Below are 21,748 nucleotides of genomic sequence, written 5' to 3' on the forward strand. Positions count from 1 at the left end.
GTCAGCATAACCGCAACATTTGTGAGGTCAAACAGTTCAGTAGTACGAAAATATTATCTTTAACGCTTGTTGAAGCAATGGGCCAACTGTTTTGCGCCTCCTTTTGTGCAAACATTCTTGGCAGCACCATGATGACCAAGCAGACGGTTAGCACATCGTCCGTTGCTAATTACGCTTTCCTATAATTCGCGCCCTCGTGTATTTTAATTTCCGTTTAACTAAATCTTTTATAAATTGAATCAACTTTGAGAACACCGAAGAAAGAAAATTAACTAGTTAACAGGCTTCCTTTTTTTTTACAACGTGGCAATATCAGCCTCCATATTTACGCTTATTCGAGCAGTGGTTATAATCCTCTCCCCGACCAACCTGCTCTCTAGTTACCTTGACGCAATCATACTTCAAAGCACGACTAACCGCGATGTGCTGCACAGTTTCCCTCTCCTGCATGTCGCAACAACTAGAATATTCACCGTCGTCAGCATTTTTCCTGCAGCCTTTCGTCCTTTGTTTCACAATTTGTCTCACAAGGATTGCATAGGCCTTTGGTATAGATACGCAGCTTTTCAGTTTCTACCTGGCATGAGGTCTTCTGCGCGGCGGCTGCAACGGATGATGAAAATGCAGTCTTTCGAAACAGTTTTTACCACACCACCGAAATTGAGTCTATGGTGCAAAATGGCGTAGTTAACATCACCCTAAACGGCGAAGCTTAAAGGAACTATGCAATGAATAAAAAGTCGCTTGTAAATGTTTTCAATGCTTAGAAATGATGCTAAGAAGCATTCACGCCAAGTATGAGTCTTCGGAACTGAGCCGGAAATTTATTATGAATTTTTAAAAACCGTGTTTTTTTTTTGTAAATTCGCGGGCCGATTGGTGGGCTCGTAGTGACCGATTTTGAAACTAAAATCGTGAAAGAAGACGTCACTGTACCCATGACGTCGCCAGGCCACCACACGCTCTCATTCGCTGGAGCCACGGCAGCCACGACGTCACGGGCACACTTCCGGTAGCCTTGAAAATCGTCTGCTCGTGCCGCCTCGCGACCCTCTCGGGCAAGCGCGAGCCAGGGCGTTGCCTTCGCGCATATGTTTTCAATTTTCCTCTGCCGCCTCCTTCGGGAGTTCCGGGAGTTCCGGAGCCACTGGCAGTGGCTCGCCGAGTCGCTACGGAGTTCCGGAGCCACTCGCAGTGGCTCGCCGAGTCGCTACTGTCGTCGCTGGCGTTCAGTTGGTACGGCGTTAACGTATAGGGCTCGATGCCCATCGCGGCCTTAAGAGCAAGCGCTTGAGTCGCGGCTCGAGGCCCGGGTAGATTACTGCTAACTACAACAGACGATAAGCAAAGAAACTTGAAGCGCGCCTCAATCACGCCGCCGACGCTGCTGCTGGGGTGCTAGGAGCGACAACCGGAAATTGCAAAAGGAACGTCAGCGGATGACGTATTCATGGGCGGGGCCCAGTCCCAGAGCTGTTTTCCTTATTTTTGTCTGGTGACCCGCGTGTACGAGTTGAGGGGGGAGAGGAGGAGCGTAATTTTTAATCGTCTATACCTTCGGTGTTATTGATGCCAGCTTAAAAATTCTAGCGCTGCGGGTGACGAGTGATGAAATGCCTATCTCTCGTCTGCTTTACGCAATCGCAATTAATTTATTGCATAGTCCCTTTAACAACGGGGCACCCTGTAACTCAGTACATCGGTTCTATGACGGCTTACATCAAAAGCCCGCCAGCTGTTAGCAGGAGTACGAGACTTCGTACATTGCTTCTAATGGCTGTCCCTCGGATTCCAGCACCTCCGTTTGGGGCTGACGCGGTAGCAGCAACTCGAATCCGCGGCGTTCTTGCATCTCAAACCCGAGCGGAGGCAAGTGTGTGCGTGCGTGTGCGTGCTTGCTCGGCGCTGACCTCCCGGCGCGCTCGTTCAGGCGGCGCGCGCACAATGAGCCATTCGTCATCGGCGCCGACGGAAGAGTCGCTTCTACCGCGAGCGCGCCTCTGCGCAGCCGGTGGTCGCCGCCGGGGCGACATTCAGCACGCCGCGCGGCGCCAGGCCTGCTGCTGCCGGCCTCGCAGGCTTCGTCTATCCGGCGTTCGCGCGGAGTCGCCTTAGCTCAACGGAGCGAGGCCGTCCACGCATCGGCGAGGAAACCCCCTTCCGCCCTCCTTGCAGCGATATGGCTCTATCAGGGAGGCATTTTGCAGCGGTTGAAGGGGAGGCCGTAGTGCGTACGCAGAGCAGGCTGACCGTGGCGGATATACAGTTTACAGATATCAATGTCACTTCTTCGAATGTGGGAACTTATGTGGGAGCGATCTTGTCCCCTTTTCGTCACTTTTACTCTTAGTTGCCAATGGCACGGTGTAATGGCTAGTGAAAATAGAAATCTCTTTCCTCACGAGAACTTTTTTCATTGTCAGTCAGCAAACGTGCAACTTCTTACTGAGGCTCACAGCTGAAAAACCTAGAAGTTAATGCGTTAGCATTACTACCGTCACTCAGGAGATGAACTGCAAGTCATGACCAATGAGTTAGACAGAGCAGTACAGTGAGTCTAAAAATTAAAATGCAGAAAACCAAAATAATGTTCAACAGTCTAGCAAGGGAACAGCAGTTCACAATTGGTAATGAGGTGAGTGGTAAAGGAATTCGTCCACTTAGAGCAGGTAGTAACAGCTGATCCGGATAATGAGAGGGAAATAACTAGAACGATAAGAATGGGGTGGAGCGCATATGGCAGGTTCTCTCTGATCATGAATAGCAGGGACTAGATTACGTAACTGTCAATTAGGAAAATTGTCAAAAACTTCTCACAAAGGTGTCAATAAGCCTCGCTCCTATTGGTCGGTCGTGGCCGGCGGCCATATTGCTTTTTTGCGTCATGGGTGGCTGCAGATGACGTCACGGATGTGGCAGAAGTGATGACGTTGCACACCTAATTATGCAGCCGCTATTTGACTGTTTTTTATCACAGTTTTGAGGTTGTCAATTTGACTGTTGCCTTTGTGACAGAAAATGGCGACTGTGTACGCAGCGATACGACTGAGGCGGATGCGCTGGCGCGAGCAACGGCGAAGGAGGGCGCACGAGGACGCGTTTGACTTGCTGGACGAGCTGTTTCGACGCCTCTTTCGACTGGAGAAGCAGACTGTGGAGTGGCTATGCGACGAACTCGCCAATGAACTGGGAGGTTTGCGCGCGAGTGCGCTGTCGGTGCGGCGGCAGGTGCTGTGTGCATTGCGGTTCTTTGCCACGGGCGGCTTTCAGGCTGCCGTTGGTAATGAGGCGTACGTCTGCATCGCACAACTGGCGGTGAGCAAATGCGTACAGCGGGTGTTGGAGGCAATTTGTAAAGTTAGTGCGCAGAAGGGGTGGGTTCCGTCGTCACCTCTGTGGCACACAGTTACATATAAATAATACACGCTCATGCTGGCAAAGCACTTTATTTTTCCCAGCAAATGGCGCTTCGTGGTCGTCTTGTTTCCCAGGGGGAAAACAACCACACATCACATACTGCAACACCTCACCTTTTGGCATTTTTGTCATCGATCGAAAGAGCCGAACAACACAGACTTCGACAAGTTGTCTTCGTCGATTTCGCACCAAGCGCTTCTTGCAAGTTCGCTCGGTAGTCACGTAGCCTTCACTGCATTCGTTGGAATTTTTCTGCGCACTTAGGTCAACCGCACAGCAGCTCGATTCCAGACGCCGCGCAAAAAAAAAAAAAACACGGCGTGAAACAGCTGCTTTAGTGCAAAGCGGCCTTTTTACTGCCGTCAGCACACCCCCGCGGCACCGAAAGTTACCCACCAGTCAATTTAAAAGCACAACTTCGAACGCTTTTTGTTTTGCTTAATATTTTCGAACTTTAAACACAATGTTTTGACAAAATAAAATATTAGTTATTTTAATCGTTGCTTATTTCTTATTTCTTTTTACAAAAAATAAGCAGACGGTCCCTCGAATGCTCTCGGGGCGCCGCCCTGCTGTAATTGGCTGATTCCTCGTTGCGTCACGTGGTGACGTCTCATCGTGTCGCCATTTTGACATCACTGTCAATAACTTGTCACAATTTGTCACAATTGCGTAATCTAGCCCCAGGTGACCAATATCCCTCAAGAGAAAAGTGTACAACAGCTCTATCTTACCGGTACTCACCTACGGGGAAGAAATTAGGAGGCTAACGAATAGGGTTCAGCCTAAGTCAAGGACAACACAGCGAGCCATGGAAAGGAAAATGATAGGTGTAACGTTAAGAGACCGGAAGCGGGCAGACTGGGTGAGGGAACAAACGCGTGTTAATAACATCCTATAGTCGAAATCAAGAGGAAGAAATGGGCATGGGCAGGGCATGTACTGCGAAGGCAAGATAACCGCTCGTCCTTAAGCGTAACGGAGTGGATTCCAAGAGAAGGCAAGCGTAGCAGGGGCCGGCAGAGGGTTGGGTGGGCGGATGAGACTAGGAGGTTTGCAGACATAGGGTGGGCGCAGCTGGCAAAGGACAGGGTTAATTGGAGAACACATGGGAGAGGCATTTGCCCTGCAGTGGGTGTAGTCAAGCTGATGATGATGATTACTACCCTTACTTTCGCAAAATCTGCGTGCCTGGTGTTGTGTGATGCCGCCGCCACCCACCAGGAGGCCTCCGCCCTCTCCCCCCTCCCCTACCCCAGCTGCCTTCAGTCCACTTTAACCGTCCAGAAGCTGCCACCCATCACCAATTAACCACCCCCGGAGCACCTACCAAAAGGCTCTGCCCACCATCCATCTACTCACTTCCACCCTCCAGGTGGCTGTAGTGGTTTATTAAAAAAAAAAAGAAGTGAAGGGAAAGAGAGTTGCCGGCCGCGGCAATTGCTATCTAATATCTTAAGCACCCGAGCTGCAGCCGGCGGAGGTAAAAGGGAGAGGGTAGCGAGGAGAAGTATAGAGGGGAGCGATGGCAAGAAAGCACAGTACACTATTTACAAAATACAAAAAGTAATCAAGTTCGCGACGCTCGTACGCAAATGTCCAGGCTCTGTCCCAAGATAAGTGCGCACGAGCGGCCACTGTGTACAATCCACCCTCCAGATGCCTACAACACGAGAACAACACTGAAACGAAAAAGCGATTGAGAAATGCAGTTCAAAGATGCATCGAGGAGGCGATCATTGTAGAAGCAAAATGTGCAACCAGTACTGCTCATGCACATTTGTAGCATCACATTATATGATCACCTGTGCATTTTTTTTTGTTTACGGTGTACACTCGTCAGAGGCAATTTGAAGCAGAGGGGGCCCAAGAGAGAATTTCTTGATAGGAAAAGCACTTTGGTGCCAAATTTTCCGAAGAAAAAGCAAAGCCCTCTCTCCCCTCGTCTGGAGCCCATAAATCAGAGCATCGTTCACATTAGGAATCATTCGGGAAAATAGCGATGACAAAGATGTTGCCAGAGGTACGCAGCCAAAGCAAGGGTCTAGAGGGTATCCTATATGGATATGAGTGAACTCCCGGTATAATGAGACGTAGTAAATTGTGATACAGGCCTGCATCACGGTGGATCTATGCATCTTATTTGAATTAGAGTGCTTCAGCACTCTGCTTCATAACTAGGGGCCGGACTTCTCGGCTTTTACTTTTTGAAAATTCAGCGGACCTTTTTCGGTTGTTATTTCAGAAGGAAACTTCCTTTTTTTCCCCGGCGAATATTATTTTCTACGTATGAATTACTGACTTTTTTTTCGGTGTTATAATGTAACAATCCTGTATGGTAAAAGGTCACTTAAAAGTACAGCTCGGCGTTTTTGTCAGCATGTAGTCTATTTATAGAAATTAACGAAATTAACTTCGAGCTATTCTTCTAGAAGAAATTGCCATCATCACTAATAGAGTAACTCAAGTTAAATGAGACAGCCGGCAGACAAAAACGCAAGTGGCCGTTTATACTTCCAAGAGGTTGACATGTTATCTTGGGTTGTCGCGCTGGGTCGAGACCGATGGCGGAGCATCACGTGGTCTGCGTGTTGATGGCAGTGATGGAACTAATGCTCAGTCGTCGCGGTAGCCAGAACATGATAATTTTCATGACGCCCATGCACAATTTCGTGGCAGTGTCCTATATGCACCTGATTAATCTACTTAATCGTCTAACTGTTCTAAGCAGATGATGATAGTAAGCAAACTGTGCTTAGCTACAGCAGGAGGCGAGGAGGTGGTGGTTCCCGGTCTGCACGCGTGTAAGTTAGCGAAGCAATACATCAAATCAGTCAATTGCGCTGCTCATTCGACAATATCGTCATGGCATCACGCCCCTGTTTTCACTACTTAGTTAATTTTCAACTATGAGTGCAACTCGTACTCAACAGCCCGCTAGCTATGCCTTGCATGCGAGAGAGAAAGATAAAACTTTGTTAGTTTTAAAATGTCGGATGAATTAGGTGAGTGGAATCCTTAGTTAAGGACTACGGTGGGTTTCACTGATGTCTGGACCCGTCACATGGTCAAAAGCAGAATTAGACGTACGTTTATCGTTTTTTTTTTTCGATCAAAATTGAGAAGTCCAACCCCGATCTATAACACACAGAAAGGAGGAAAACGCCTAGCGTCGCCAATGAACACTGCGTGATCTGCTAGACATAACATACTACAGGAAGTCGATACCATTGGCTGATATCTTGTTCATTTTCTTTTCCATTGTTTGCTCATGGTACTGTACTCCTTCTACGACCCCCAATTAAGTCGCGATATTTCAATATCTTCCTTCGGCGATCCATTAAGAAACGTTGATCATTTTCTCAGTATAGTACCGTTGTTAGTTGCTTGCATTGTGCAGAGCAGCATCTTTGTTCTCACAAGCCGGGAGTGCGTGTTTCCCCAGATTGTGACATATTGCGGGCCCCGATGGACGGATAGCGCAGACAGGACATATTTTCCTTCCGAGAAAGAAAATGCAATGTCATGCGTCTGCATCCTGGAGGAGGAGCTGAAATAAATAAAAAAGTGGTTTATATGTATCAGCTGCATATATGGTACCAACTGCATATATGCAGTTAGAGCAGGGACTACAGGATGATGATGTCACGCAGACATATACAGTGCACCGACCTGAATCGTAGAAGGAAGTTCCAGCTGAAAGTTCCTTTCAGAAGTCAAGACAGCCGCCCTTTACTGATTCATGAAGGTGTTATGTTTGGCTCCGTCGACGAAAATAACGTTGCTGCTGTCTTTGCAGCTTTATTCATCGCATTAGAAACTCCACGCATTTGCACCCGCAGTGTGCGAAGCAATGAGAACGACAGCTTCGTACAATCTTCGCGCTGTGCGGGAATGGCGCACCATTTGTGACGGCCACGAGACGTCAGTGCATCATGTGGTGATGATTAATTATGTGATCATCGTCGTCATCTAATCAAGCTGACATCACCATTGATCATTATATCAAGATAAAATAATTATTTACGATTATGCGGGTTTAATTCATCATAAATAAGTACAATGTCCTCCGGCGATGCGTTCCTATTGCTCGGTTCCACGAATTTTTTTGTTCTTAAAGGGGCCATTATACCATTTTTCAGATTCAAGCTGTTTATTGCGTGTTGTTCGCTATATACACCTCGGTACAATTGTACAAAGTATGAGCACATTTGGGGCAGCGAGTAATTTGTAATTGAAATTTTAAAAGGTCTCCTAAACCATGTGGCAGTCAGGCAACACTGGCGCGCTCGCGGTTCGTGACGACATAAACCGACAGTCACGTGCGTGCTCGCGACTGAACGACTGAACTCTAGTACACTATAAATGAACTGCGCGTAGTGTGTAGGTCTTTGTTCAGGGCTTGGGGTGCGGTGGGGTGAAGCCGGCATATGTCGGAGCACGAGTGACGTCACGCACGGCGCAGGTGGCCGCCGCCGACTCTTTCTCTCTCTCTAGCTCCCTAGTCACTACTGCGCATGCGCCACTAGTAGCACCGAGCCACAGGTGTTCCGCCGCTGCGCAGCGCCGCGCCTTTCCTCAAAATGCAACTTTCAATTTTCTCTACCCGCCGCGGTGGCTCAGTGGTTAGGGCGCTCGACTACTGATCCGGAGTTCCCGGGTTGGAACCCGACCGCGGCGGCTGCGTTTTTATGGAGGAAAAACGCTAAGGCGCCCGTGTGCTGTGCGATGTCAGTGCACGTTAAAGATCCCCAGGTGGTCGAAATTATTCCGGAGCCCTCCACTACGGCACCTATTCCTTTCTTCTTTCACTCCCTCCTTTATCCCTTCCCCTACGGCGCGGTTCAGGTGTCCAACGATATATGAGACAGATACTGCGCCATTTCCTTTCCCAAAAAAACCAATTAAATAAAAATTAAATTCAATTAAATTAAACATTTTCTCTTTCCTCTTTCCCTCCTCCCTTTATCCCTTCCTTTACGGCGCGGTGCGGGTGTCCACCGAGATATGTGAGACGGTTACCGTGCCATTTCCTTTCCTCAAAAACCAAACAAAACAAGTGAGCCGACGGCGTTCATAGAGTTCATTGGCGTTGACAACTTTGCAAAGACCGTTCATTTTCACGAAAGGAAAGGCGCACAACCGGCTCCGTGGGTCAGTGGAGACATCAGTCTCGCTTCCGCTTTGTATATCCTGGATTAGCGGGGCTAAACCACATTAATTTTTTATTATCCCCTACTCCTATCCTTTCTTACTACCGCTCCCCTTTCCTTTCCCTCGCCTTGTCCTTTTATTTCCGCTAGCCGCAGCTCAGGTGCTTCAGGTTTCGATGGCAGATGCCGCGACTAGCAACATGTTTTCCTTCCACTGTTAATTTATTAATAAATAGCCACTAACAACACCTCAATGTGCGACGGCCGGACTCAAGTAGGCGCGCGTTCTGCTCCGTGCCGACCATGAGCGCGGCAGTTTTGCAGCAGACGACGGCGCTCTCAGTTTATGACGTCAATTAGGCTGCTTCAATACGACTGTCGCTGCCAAGGGCCGGCGTAGGAGCGCCGACCTTTCAGCGTGCAAAAAGTGACGAGAGGAAAAAGGCGCGAGACGCTGACATTCCTATTTTGACTGCAAATAACTCAGCTTCTACAAAATGCATTAAAAAAAATTCTTGCTGGAGGATATTCGTGAAGCGGCATCCATTAGTATTCCAGGAACACCGCACCCTTGTTGACAGTCCATTTCAGAGCCCCTTTAAAGTGCAGCTTAAGTGTCCCCATCATTTTTTTGTTGTTTGATGCCTGGTTTCGGTGACTTCTGACTTCCTTCATTATTTGTATGTAGTGTAACAGGGTCTTAGGTCAGCGCTTGTGTCAATGGTCCTAACCACGGCGGCAAAACACAGTCCGTGGTCGGTCAAGCTGAGCAGGCTCTCGCTCTGAGCGATTGCATCGCCTCTAGGATAATGCCTATCTTATTCTTCACAATAGTTACATTTAATTGACCTCATAATAGTTTCGCCACCAGATCTCTCGATGTTTTGGAGTCGAAGAATTTGAACGCTTTACTTAAGCGTAAAAATGTTTCATTTCGCATGTGCTCTATTATGCTCCTTTTTTTGTCGCTCAAGTATTCCTTAGGAAAGATTACGCCACATTCTTCAACACTATTTCCATGTTTCTTTCCCCCTACTTTCTTTCGTTTTATTTTTGTGATCGGGTGGATTGCGTCTACGACCTAAGCTTCAAATGTGAACTGACTGCGGCGCACCAGGACACCCGCGCAGTCTCCAATAACAATTCTCCTCCTCGCAATGACTGCGTGTTGAATGCTGGGCTGTCGAGACTCGAGAAAGCGATATCTGCTCGCCAGCGAAGGCACGGCAGTCGACGGCCAGCTGCGAACCTGCACAGCGAGCGCGGCCGATCCAGCAGGGGCCTACAGAACGGACTGGAGACAATAATAAGGCGCTCAGCACGGCGCGTTCGCGGTCAGGCTCCACACGTGCGAACACTAGCGTACGGCGCTCACGGTCGGTGTCTAAGCCCTGACCAACCATCAGGAGAGAGCTGGCGATGGCGACATCAGCGCTCGACGGAACAAAAGGGGCAGATATAATAGCACTCCCTTTTCTTATGTGGCGTGCCCAGACAGGTAGCACTGAACATTAGAATCATGTTATAAAAATGTTATACAAGTCGCACTAAGTTTGTATGTTGAAATGGAACGTTACGATAGCTTTAATTTAGTTTAGTTTATGGGGGTTTAACGTCTCAAAGCGACTCAGGCTATGAGGGACGCCGTAGTGAAGGGCTTCGGGAATTTCGACCACGTGGGGTTCTTTTAACGTGCACTGACATCGCACAGTACACGGGCCTCTAGAATTTCGCTCCCATCGAAATTCGACCGCCGCCGACGGGATCGAACCCGCGTCTATCGCGTCAGCAGCCGAGCACCATAACCACTAAGCCACCGCGGCGGCGAACGAAAACATTACTTTAACATTAAAAGTACACATTATTCTAATGCTATTAACTGTGATTATAATGCTTGTCATAACTAAAAAATATTAATAATAATAATAATTGGTTGTTGGGGAAAGGAAATGGCGCAGTATCTGTCTCATATATCGTTGGACGCCTGAACCGCGCCGTAAGGGACGGGATAAAGGAAGGAAGGGGTGCCGTAGTGGAGGGCTCCGGATTAATTTCGACCACCTGGGGATCTTTAACGTGCACTGACATCTCACAGCACACGAGCGCCTTAGCGTTTTGCCTCGATAAACGCAAGGCGCTCGTGTGCTGTGAGATGTCAGTGCACGTTAAAGATCCCCAGGTGATCGAAATTATTCCGGAGCCCTCCACTACGGCATTTTTTCGTCCTTACTTCCTTCACTCCCTCATTTCTCTCTTCCTTAAGGCGCGGTTCGGGTGTCCACCGAGATTGTGAGACAGTTACTGCGCCATTTCCTTTCCTCAAAACCAAAAACCTAGTAGTGCTGCCACACTAAAAAAAAAGGGAAAAAATTATTCTACCCTAGCCTGGCTGGATAAACTGGATGACGACGACGATGAACTGGATCCGTTTAGCACGCGTTTGCGCGCTTTTTTTTTTCTAGCTTATGCCACGACAGCAGCTACTGCTCGCCCCAAAATGTATTGTGGTTAGTACAGCGCAGATTTTTTCGATTGTTCGAGGTGATCCAATGCTTCTGGCAAGCCGATTACAAAAAAAAAAAACAGCTCTTGGTGCTGTGAGCTTTCTTTAGCATCAGCAGTTGATCTTGTAGACTTTTCTCACGCATTTCCCGTTCAAAGATAAATGAATTATCAATCAAACGCGGTAAGCGACAGCCTAAGCATAGAACACTTTGCAAGTTTGCTTGCATATATATAAATGAACATGCTAAGGTTCGCCTAAAGCACGTGCTTTCGCTGAGCCGCATACGAAGCGATCGGGCAAGTCGATAGGTGGAGCTAATTTGATAATCCAGAGCCCAGTCGCCCAGTGGCAGTCGAGGCTCTCGTGCGCTTTCGTGTTCCAGAGCGCACTAGGCTTCGTTTGCTCGACTGCATTTCCGAACGCTCTGGCTTTGAAGCATGCCCCCGCAGTTGGTAAAGTAGTGTGATACTATTGATATAGGCGTGGGCGCATCTGAAGGCCCGGAAATTACTTTAAAAAGCGAGTGATCGTGTTCCCAGAACGACATTGCGTGCTTTGTGCATGACTGTGTGAGTACCAGTTCGTTTCATCCAATCGCGGCCTATATCGCTCTGGAGGAAACAGATCTACTTCCCCTCATATTACGGAACCGACAGAATATTTTGGACCCTGGCCAGTTGAACCCTGGATACAAGCATGGACGGTGCAGGTGGCCATTACCTTTGGCCCTGGAGCCTTGAACGCTTGCTACGTGGCATTAGCACCGAGCGTTCCTGCTCACCGGACGCCTTCTCGGAATGCTGGTTCGTCGGCCAGCTTATAGCTTTGTGGAACAAGGCTTTGCGGAGGCCTGACTTTCAGTTGGGCAAGCTGTGTCTGCGCTCGTGTGGCGACCGAGATGACTTCAGGGACAGGTACCGCGTTGGCGGCAGCGAAAACGACGGCGCTTTCTTGATGGCTTTGCTGCTTCGGCAGCACCACTACACCCACGAGGTCCGAGAGTACGACCGAACGCGGTTTGAGCGTCCCTCCTTCGTGCCGTCTGACGTCGCTGGACCGGCGCCCAACCTGCAACGCGTCGTGCTACATCCTCGCTGCAGGCTTCAGCCTGGGAGTGGATTTTCCCAAGCCTTTAGCTCGCATCCGTGCCTGCGTGATGTCGACCTCACCAACGTTCCTGTGAGCGACACCCCGGTACCCAAGGTGACCGAAGTGCTGAGGGAGAAACGGGTCGACTCGCCACAGTGTCAAGCTCGTCGGAAACAAGCTCTCCAGAATCTGCCTGCACCCTGCTCCTATATAGTGCTAGTCGCGTATGAGCGGCTGAAGGGCTTGACCGACAGCACATGGTATTCTGCATGCGACGCCGTGGCAGAGGTCTTCAGGAGCAACAAGGTTACGACGTCCTGTGCTCCGTCTATAACTCGCTGGCCCTGGATCACTCCCTGTGCTCTCGCCACATAGACGACGTGGTGACGGCGCTGCCGATGATGGCAACAGTGGGAGCTGTCGTCGGGGCGCTCTGTACGGCACTCAAGGCACGTGGGCGCCTCCAGAGCTTTCACTTGGACGTGCACGGGGCTCACAACGAAAACGAGGAGGCGGCCCACTACTGACCGATGAATTCGATGCCCTGGTACATAACCCGTGCCTAAGGAAGCTTTCGCTGGTCGCCTCTCGAATGACCCTAAAGTATGCTCAGTCAGTGGAGCTTGGTTGAGCTGCACATCGTGAGCATTGGCAACATGTCGGACGCATTCCTTGGTGTGCTTCGCAAGATCGTGGTTAAGAATGCCTTCCTGTCAAGGATAAGTGTCACATATGTGCTCTGCCTGGAAGGACGTGGTGCGGCCTCGTACACCCATAGACGACGCTAAGGAGCACAAATTGGGCCTACTCAGAAAGCCCTCGACGGAGTCCCAGCAGCGTATGCCGCTGCCGGCTGTGATGTAATGAAATGTACGTATACGTAATGCAATGTAACGCCCTTCGGGCATTTAAGGGTATATATTAAACGATTACGATGAACACCTGATGGCGCTGTCGATGAAATCCGAGCTCCAGGTGTCCCTGGACACGAAGTGGGGAGAGGCGCTACCTGCTGGAGAACGAAGTGGTCTTTGCTGGTATTGCGCACGTCGCGGCTGCATGCGAGGCTGGCGTTGGCAGCACGCAGCTGGATGCACTGAATGCTGACTGCTGGTTTGCCATATAGCGCAGCACCTGAGGCTCAGCGATGTCTTTAGGAAAGGATATGGTTTTCGAGGAAAAGAAATGACGCAGTAACTGTCACTTATCTCGGTGGGCACCCGAACCGCGCCGTAAGGGAAGAGATGAGAAAGCGAAAGAAGAAAGGTGCCCTAGTGGAGGGCTCCGAATAATTTCGACCACCTAGAGATCTTTACCGCGCACTGGCAATAATAATTAATAATTGGTTTTTGGGGGAAAGGAAGTGGCGCAGTATCTGTCTCATATATCTTTGGACACCTGAACCGCGCCGTAAGGGAAGGGATAAAGGAGGAAGTGAAAGAAGAAAGGAAGAAAGAGGTGCCGTAGTGGAGGGCTCCGAATAATTTCGACTATGTGGAGATTAAGATCGCACACTGACAAAAAAAATGTTTTGAAAACTCGTTTTGAGAAAAGGAAATGAACCAGGGCCTTTGGCGTTTGAGGCGAAGAGGCTGCCATGGCAGCTAAAATGCTAAGGCGCCTGTGTGCTATGCTATGTCAGTGCACGTTAAAGATCCCCAGGTGGTCGAAATTATTCCGGAGCCCTCCACTACGGCACTTCCACTCTTTCCTCTATCCCTTCTCTTACAGCCCGGTTCAGGTGTCCACATATGAGACAGATACTGCGCCATTTCCTTTCCCCAAAACCAATTATTATTACTATTCACAATTGTTGGGTATGGCATGTGGCTGATTCAAGACAGCAAAACGTGTCAAGGCAGCCACCGCGTCAAAGCCACCGACGTCGAGAGTGCTCAAGGCTACTAAGCCGCGCTGCCAGGTAAAGCAGTTACACGAAAGTGACACCGCGGCGAATACCCCACAGCGGCAGTCACCCTTGACGCCTGTTTGGCGCGCGAAAGCAAGGTCGCCAGCATTAGTGCGCGCGCCGGCCTGGCTGTTTTTTCTCCTGGCGCGTCGCGCGGCTTGTGACACAGCCTTGCGCTGTCCTCCACGCTGTAATCCTGTAAGGACGAAGCTTGGAGCTGGAAACGAATTCGACGCTTTGACAAGTTTGAAGGGGTAGAGGATGATGATGGAAACGTTTATTTAAAGCCACAGCGACTTAGATTAAGGGAAGGCTGATCGGGTCCCTAGTCCGGGACACCGCTGGTAAAAGCCCCTGCCCGTGCTCTGGCGACGAGAGCTCGTTGTTTCTCGAGGCCCGAGCTGGACAGGGCTGCCTCCCAGCCCTCCCCACGTTGGCTGATTTATTATGTCAATACTGCTATTTTCCTGTCAAGCCCATACCATGCGGTCTAAGTTTGCCTTCTGGGCACAAAATTTGCACTGTGCCGAAAAGGGCTCGGGCTCAATGGCGTGAAGCGTAGCTGCATTATTAAACGACATAGTTTGTAGTCTTCGAAGGTGACATTCTTCTGATTTATTAAGGCCCTTAGCAGAGGAACAAAATATTTTGTTGCGTTTTCTTCTTTAGAATGCTGTGTAGGACATAATTAAGCATGAATCACGACATAAAATTTGTCAGCGCCGATATATCTCATGCAGTTTCAGTTTCAGAAGCCGCACACTATGACATCGCCAGTATAGTTTAGATCTAGCCATCGCCCGTTCGGCGCGACGCATTGCCCGTTAGACAAATCGCTCTGCTACGTACGGTGAAACGGACGCGCGGAGCGGCAAACCACGTAGAAGCGCTGCCAGGCGCCTTGCCGAAACGAGCGGGACTCAAGTTGCAGTCGTAGTTCGTCGGCAAACCGTTCTCGACAAACCCGATGCCACGAACGCCAGCATAGCTTCCGCGCCGAACGAACGGGCAGCAACCCGCAAGCTTCGTGGTGAACGCGCTTTGGATGTGCGCTGCGTTGTTCGCCGCTCACCGCGCGATTCCTGCACGCCCGAACGAGACGAGCCGGAGGCGGTAGGGTGCCTCAATGGGCCAACGTCACTGGCGAGCGGGCATCCAGGCACCATAGGAGGTGCTACCGTCGCGCGCCATCTGTTGGGGCAGTGGCATACGTTGCGAGGAGGAGAGACTCTGCTCACGGCCGACGCAGACTTTTCTGCGACACACACGAGCTCTTTAACGCTGTGGCATTAAAATCAAAATTGACCTGCCGCGGTGGCGCAGAGGTTAAAGCGCTCGGCTACTAATCGGAGCACCCGGGTTCGAACGCGACCGCGGCCGCGTTTAGATGGAGGGGAAGTGCTAAGGCGCCCGTGTGCTGTGGATGTCAGTGCATGTTAAAGATCCCCAGGTAGGCCAAATTATTCTGGAGCCCTCCATTACGGCACCTCATCTCTTAGTCCCTCCTTTATCCCTTCCCTTATGGGGTTCAGGTGTCCGCTGATATGTGACCTTTCCCCAAAAAACAATTTTCAATTTCCCAGAGGGAAGGAAGGACACAGTAACTCTCACTCACGGAGAAAGTAAAGCTTAGGAGTGGCCCAAGCTGAGGCCAAATAATTGATAATTGGTTTTCGGGGAAAGGAAATGGCGCAGTATCTGTCTCATATATGGTTGGACACCTGAACCGCGCCGCCGTAAGGCAAGGGATAAAGGAGGGAGTGAAAGAAGAAAGAGGTGCTGTAGTGGAGGGCTCCGGAATAATTTCGACCACCTGGGGATCTTTAACATGCACCCCACAGCACACGGGCCCTTTACAGAATGACCCCTTACAGAATAACGGAAATCATGTTTTCACAAGGACTACTGCGAGTTTTTGGCAGATGGCGCGGCCAATCGTAACGTTTGGTGCATTGTTTGCTGCGCAGTATGAAGTGTGCCGAGACTGGCTCAGACGACGGCTAATTGGCGAGGGGGAGTCCTCAGGTCCGGCTACAAAAATGTCACGTGACGGACCCTACTGAATCCTTTCCGCCCCGGTGGCTCAGTGCTTATGGCGCTCGGCTGCTGACCTGAAATACGCGGGTTCGATCCCGGCCGCGGCGGTCGAATTTCGCTGGAGGCGAAATTCTAGAGGCCCGTGCACTGTGCAAGGTCAGTGCACGTTAAAGAACCCTAAGTGGTCGAAATTCCTGGAGTCCTTCACTACAGCGTCCCTCATAGCCTGAGTCGCTTTGGGACGTTAAACCACCATAAAAAAAAAACCTTCACCCATGGTCTCACTCTATCTGAATCATATCATGACTCGTGAGAGAAGAGATCAAGGTGAGAGTGAAAGCAGTGGGGGGGTGGGGGGAAGATAAATAGGCACTGCGGTGGAGGCTCCGGATTAATGTCAACTACATGAGGTTGCTTACAAAAACTGCAATAGACCGACGTTTTAACGACGGCAGTCTGAGCTGCCAGTAATAGTGACCATCACCAAAGGGAGAGGATGAGAACTGACTCAAAGCTCATGCTCGCTTTCACAACATTGGTAACATCAGCCGATTATCCAGTCTGATTTTCCCCTTTAAAATTGATAGAAGTGCGGGGTCACCGCCAAACCTCTGAGCAGGTACCAGGGCCCATAGACTGCGGTCAACTACATCATCGAACCGCTTAAGCAGTCTCCTGGTGATCATCATCGAAGCCATGAAATAGCCCACGATGACAGGCTCAACGCGTACTAAAACCGAGTTATAATACCTTGCCCAAAGGCCACAAGGATTGCGTCTTTTTAGTTTTCGCTTACCGTCATTCCAGTGTCTATTGAAGATTATAGAGCAGAAGTTTGAGTGAATCAAAATGAGGAAGCAATGATTACCAGCTTCTGTGTGCCTCATGTGATCTCAAAACTACTCGTAACGTCACGCCAGCGTTACGGCTGACGGAAAAAAAATTACTAAACTAGGCTACAGCTCCGTTAAATCACCCGGCAAAGGCCGTCATGTCCATTACCTCCCCCCTCCAGCTTTTTTTCTCGTCTTTGATTTCTTTGCTCTTGGCAGCTTGGAGCGGTGTCAATGTCGGCAACGGGCTTCAGTCACACGACGACTCAGTGAGCTCCCAATAACGGCTTTCGCCGTAAAAGAAGCAGAAACTAAGACAAGTTGCGCCATGATACCACCAATGTTTTTTTTTTTAGTGCCCTCTTCCAGGCCAACGTGCTCTAGAGGAAAACATGTCCTTGGCCATGAATATGACCAAGTAACGTGAACACAAACCAGGTGTAATTGTGGATGACATGAGCAAATTTCCACACCACAAAAGCCCTATTTAGTTGCGAAACCCCGCGATCAAGGCGAGGCCACTACAGCAGCAACCTAAAGGTTAAATGCATTTCTAGAAAGCGGCCAAGCACATGTATAGAAAAAGATACAACTGAAACAGTTTTTGAATTTATTCATAAATTAGAAATGTGCAAAGCTTGGTATCCCAGCACCACCACTTCCATACCAATTCCTTTGTTCCTCTATCAGCAGGTGCTGTGCCAGTCAGAGAGCAGAGTACCAAACGAATGTGCATCAGCGTCACCGTGTTTCTAAGTAGAAAAGCACCCAAACTACACCTTTCCGATGCTTTAAGTACCCCGCATGAATGTTTACAAGGCTGAGCTGTTTGGGTGCTCTGAGCTGGCACATGCAAAGTTGGTCGAGAACGAACATACAAGTGCTGTGCATGTAGATCGGAAGAGTCATGCTGCTGTTCTAGCAGAATGCCAACTACAGACAAAGATCTTTGACATGAGGACTAAGAAAGTGACGATACCTCAGTCAGTCATAGATGCTTTACTAAATATAAAAAGTCATGCCAATTCCATCGGTAAAGTTGTAAGCACTTGTAGCAAAAATAAATCAGCACAGATAAAGCGAACTAATTCACGGGGCCAGTAAAGAAACCTTACAATTTGGTATGTCCACATGGTGGAGCAATGCCATCTGTTCTTTGCTCTTTAAATTTATTTGTGCCAAGGAATTGTTCTTAAGTGCAAAAGTTAACCTAATAAAAATATTTGGTTTCTCCAGTGCACTGGTCAAAAAAGAAATGGGCTCAAGGAGATCCAAGAACATATGCTGAGATAGCCTTCTAAACATGCCAATATGACTTGTGCTGGATGGCAAGCAGGTAGGTAACTTAAGATGGCTGAGAACAACAGAGCTCAAGAATGAACAGAGCACGCCCCTTTTTGTAACCAAGTTTGGAAAAGGAAGACATCAGTGAAGACCTAATGAAATGGAGTCCTCGAAATGCACCCTGTGCGAGGTGCAATGTGTGAAAACTGATTTCACAAGAGCCTCAAAAGTAGGCTAGTCAACAGTCAGCCTATATGCATTATCATTGTGCTTTGGTGACTTCCTGTTGCTCAAATTTGGGGTAGACCGAGCAAACATGGTCCCAAGTGGCTTTTCCACGCACAAGGTCTTGCACCAAGGGAGCCAGATCCTCCAACTGCACAATGGACCAAAACAGATGAGAATAAATCACTGACTCCACCCCACTGTCCCACTAATTTTACATTCATTTGTTCATGTGAAATATTAATATATTTGCATTCATGGCTCTAATAAATATCAAAGCCAGTATTGTGTTTTAATGTTTCATCTTCCACTCAGATTTGAAGAATGCACTAGCATAACATTACTTGTTTAAAATATACCAATGATTTATACAAGTGTAGCACACCTAATCTGACAATGCACATGCCACTTGCAGAACCTAACCAAGCAGTTTTCACCAAATGGCAATGCTCGATTACTTTTCTTGTGAAGAAATACGGCAAGTACCCTCAACCAAACACTGAATATGTTAAACATGCCGGCAAATACTGTACCTAACCAATCTGATGGCCTAAGCTAAAAGAAATATGAAACTCTTACTTAGTTTCATAATAGTCAGAAAGACAACAGTTTAGTTCAATAACTCTGTCACATGGGTAATCTCAATGCCCATTGAGTCAATGACCGCTGAACTTTTCGATGGCCATCAAGGTGCACTGCTGACAACCCTTGCCACAAGGCCAATTACAATCGTCATTGAGTAGTCAGCATGCAACCTGACAGATGGCGCTAGGGGTAGCAACATTAAGTAAAAACACGAAGTGAAGCAGTAATCAAATGAAGCGGAACACAATGAATGCCAACAGCTTTCGCTTTGTACTATATCCTGGATTACCTAGCTGAGCGAATCCACAGTCTAATTTTTTAATTACAAGTTTTTTCTGAAAAAGCTACTGAAATAGTTCACAGTTCAGCACAATCCACAGGTAGCGATGGCATGCTGATGATGAGCAACGATACGCACTTCGCTTTGGAAGCACTCACTTTTCATCCATGAAGCAGGCAGAGATCAGTGACCATCTTTGTTGTGTTCATGGCTACTATTGTTGCAGCACTTGTGGGGCACTTAATGGTCTCGGTTGTCGTAAAGCACACTACAATTCATCGCACAAGTTGTTTGCAGCAATGTGAAAGGTAGAGCTCTCTCATCCAATTAGGTTGGCCAAGGAAGACAACAAAAAGTCCTTTGAATATTCGAGTAGTGTTACGACTATTTTTCAAACAATTATCGCAGTAATTGAAAAGGTAGTTCGGGATGGTGCGAACTATAACGAGTGTTTCATTCACTGTTTAAGTTAGCAGAGAATGTCTGCACAAACACAGCACTGAGGAGGCTTGCTGTGAAGTGGTGCGCCGCAATTTGTACACATGGTGTCAAATGAGTCAGCAGAGTCTCTCGAGTGCAGCAGCTGGACACTGGTGCTCTTTCCTTCCCAAAGATGGAGACACCAGTCACGGGGTGAGAGGCAAGGAAGAACACATTGTGCAGCGCGTGGCGTTCTGATTGGCTGAGAACACTGCAAACAACTTGTGAGATGGAATGTAAGAGGCGAAAACAGGTGAAATGCAGTGAAAGCTCGCATAAGAAAAGCACTGGTTTGTTTACATCTGACAACTCAAAAGATTGCGGAACTGTCACTTTGAATGAAGCTTATGAACTGGTTAACGCAGTTTAAAAATTTGTAACTGAATCAATTTCTGTTTTTTTCAACGTTCAGTGCACGTGAAGCTGCTCTCAAGGGCCCTCGAGATGCCAATGGTCATTCGCGAACCTGCACTGAGTCGATCCCCATCACATTCAATGGTCATTGAAAATTGTCGTGTGGCATTGGCTGATACCCACAGATTTTGAAGTCCATTTGACTCAATGGGCATTGAAACTGTCTGTGTGACAGGGGTACAAGCTGTGCTGATATAAAATTTTCAGACTATGTCTCGGGGTACAAAATGATGGACTTTGCATTGAAAACTACAAAAACGTAAAAGGACAGGTCTCAAAGTGCTGAAAACAACTTGTAGTAACACCCTGTCTACTTTCAAATTTGATTTCCACTCACTGTACCAAGAACTTCTGCCTTGCATTGTATGTTTTTTTTAAATAACATGACCTTGGTGTCACACGGGCTCAATACAAAACACCATCACTGCTGATGTCTTTGTGGCTTGCTTCGACATGGCAGCACCTGAGTAGTGCCAATTCATTTTGCACCAAGTTGCGAAGACAAAGTGATGTCAGTTCACACATGTGCAGTGATAGCCTGCTTAACTGCACTAATACTGAAATTGGGTTAAAATTACTAAGCTGTCACCTGACGATCACACTTGTAGAAACACATCTGTGTATGCACTGGAAGCATATGCAACAGCTCTTAAGCTGTTGAAAACTTAGGCCAGCAGTACGCCTTTAATAAACAAGCAGACAGGTTCTAAACCAAAAGTGGTGGAGCTAACTTACTGGGCACCGGACTTGTAGCATGGAGTCTCGTTCACGTAGGGTGGCTGTGTGTGGCTCTCGCAAGGTGTCAAAGTCCACAGTGATACCATATGGCACTGCAACCTCATCAGTGCGTGCATAGCGCCGACCTATGGACCCGCTGCTATCATCAATCTTGTGTGCGACGTCATGCTGTGTCAGTGCAGATGCTGCAAGGAAATAAAAGAATCACTAAACAACATGTAATGTATTGCAGACAAACTAGTCGGTTTATTTTACCTCATCAGCTTGAATGCTTTAGTGACAGGTAAAACAGCACAGTATGAACAGTTGAGCAAATGCTTAACTTTAACTCGAATGCGCGAACATAGTATGGTAGGAACCCATCTCCCCTGCCCAGATGGCTCTATTTTCTTGGTAAACTCCAACTCCAATAGAATATTCTGTGTAGAAAAATGCCAGGCTGTTAAAAATATTTGGAGGATGTCACGGCATGAACCATTCCCTTGGATAAAACTAATAGTGACTGCAGACTCCTACCATACACTGTGGTCACGCCAGGCTTTTAGCAAGTTTGATATACCAAAGAAGAATATAAAAATTTGTAATGTCAGAACTACCTAAGATATTTGAGCAAAATTTTGTACATAAGCACTCAGTGGACTTTCCAATAAGCATGTCAAATTTCGTTGCTCTTCATAAAAAACTAAAAGTTTCGACTACATAACCCGCATCCCCCTTAAAAGAAAAAAAGTGCACAAATTACGCGAGCAAATACAGTCGAATCCCGCTTCAACGAAATTCACGAGACCCGCGAATATT

General features: G+C 48.2%; 1 protein-coding gene across 1 annotated transcript in view; it reads right to left on the minus strand.

Annotated features, from left to right (window-relative positions):
• Window positions 1-17,540: 17,540 nt before the first annotated feature.
• The window catches only part of GlyRS (glycine--tRNA ligase), a 43,029-nt gene continuing 38,821 nt past the window's right edge, over window positions 17,541-21,748 (minus strand). Inside the window, exons 16-17 of the mRNA XM_077659959.1 lie at window positions 20,948-21,135; window positions 17,541-18,604 (exon numbers count right to left, since the gene is read on the minus strand). Coding sequence (XP_077516085.1) covers window positions 18,491-18,604; window positions 20,948-21,135 — 302 coding nt within the window. The 3' untranslated portion in view covers window positions 17,541-18,490. The remainder of the gene's footprint in view (window positions 18,605-20,947; window positions 21,136-21,748) is intronic.

Source organism: Amblyomma americanum, chromosome 3, assembly GCF_052857255.1.
Source record: "Amblyomma americanum isolate KBUSLIRL-KWMA chromosome 3, ASM5285725v1, whole genome shotgun sequence".
Classification (NCBI taxonomy): Eukaryota; Metazoa; Arthropoda; class Arachnida; order Ixodida; family Ixodidae; genus Amblyomma; species Amblyomma americanum.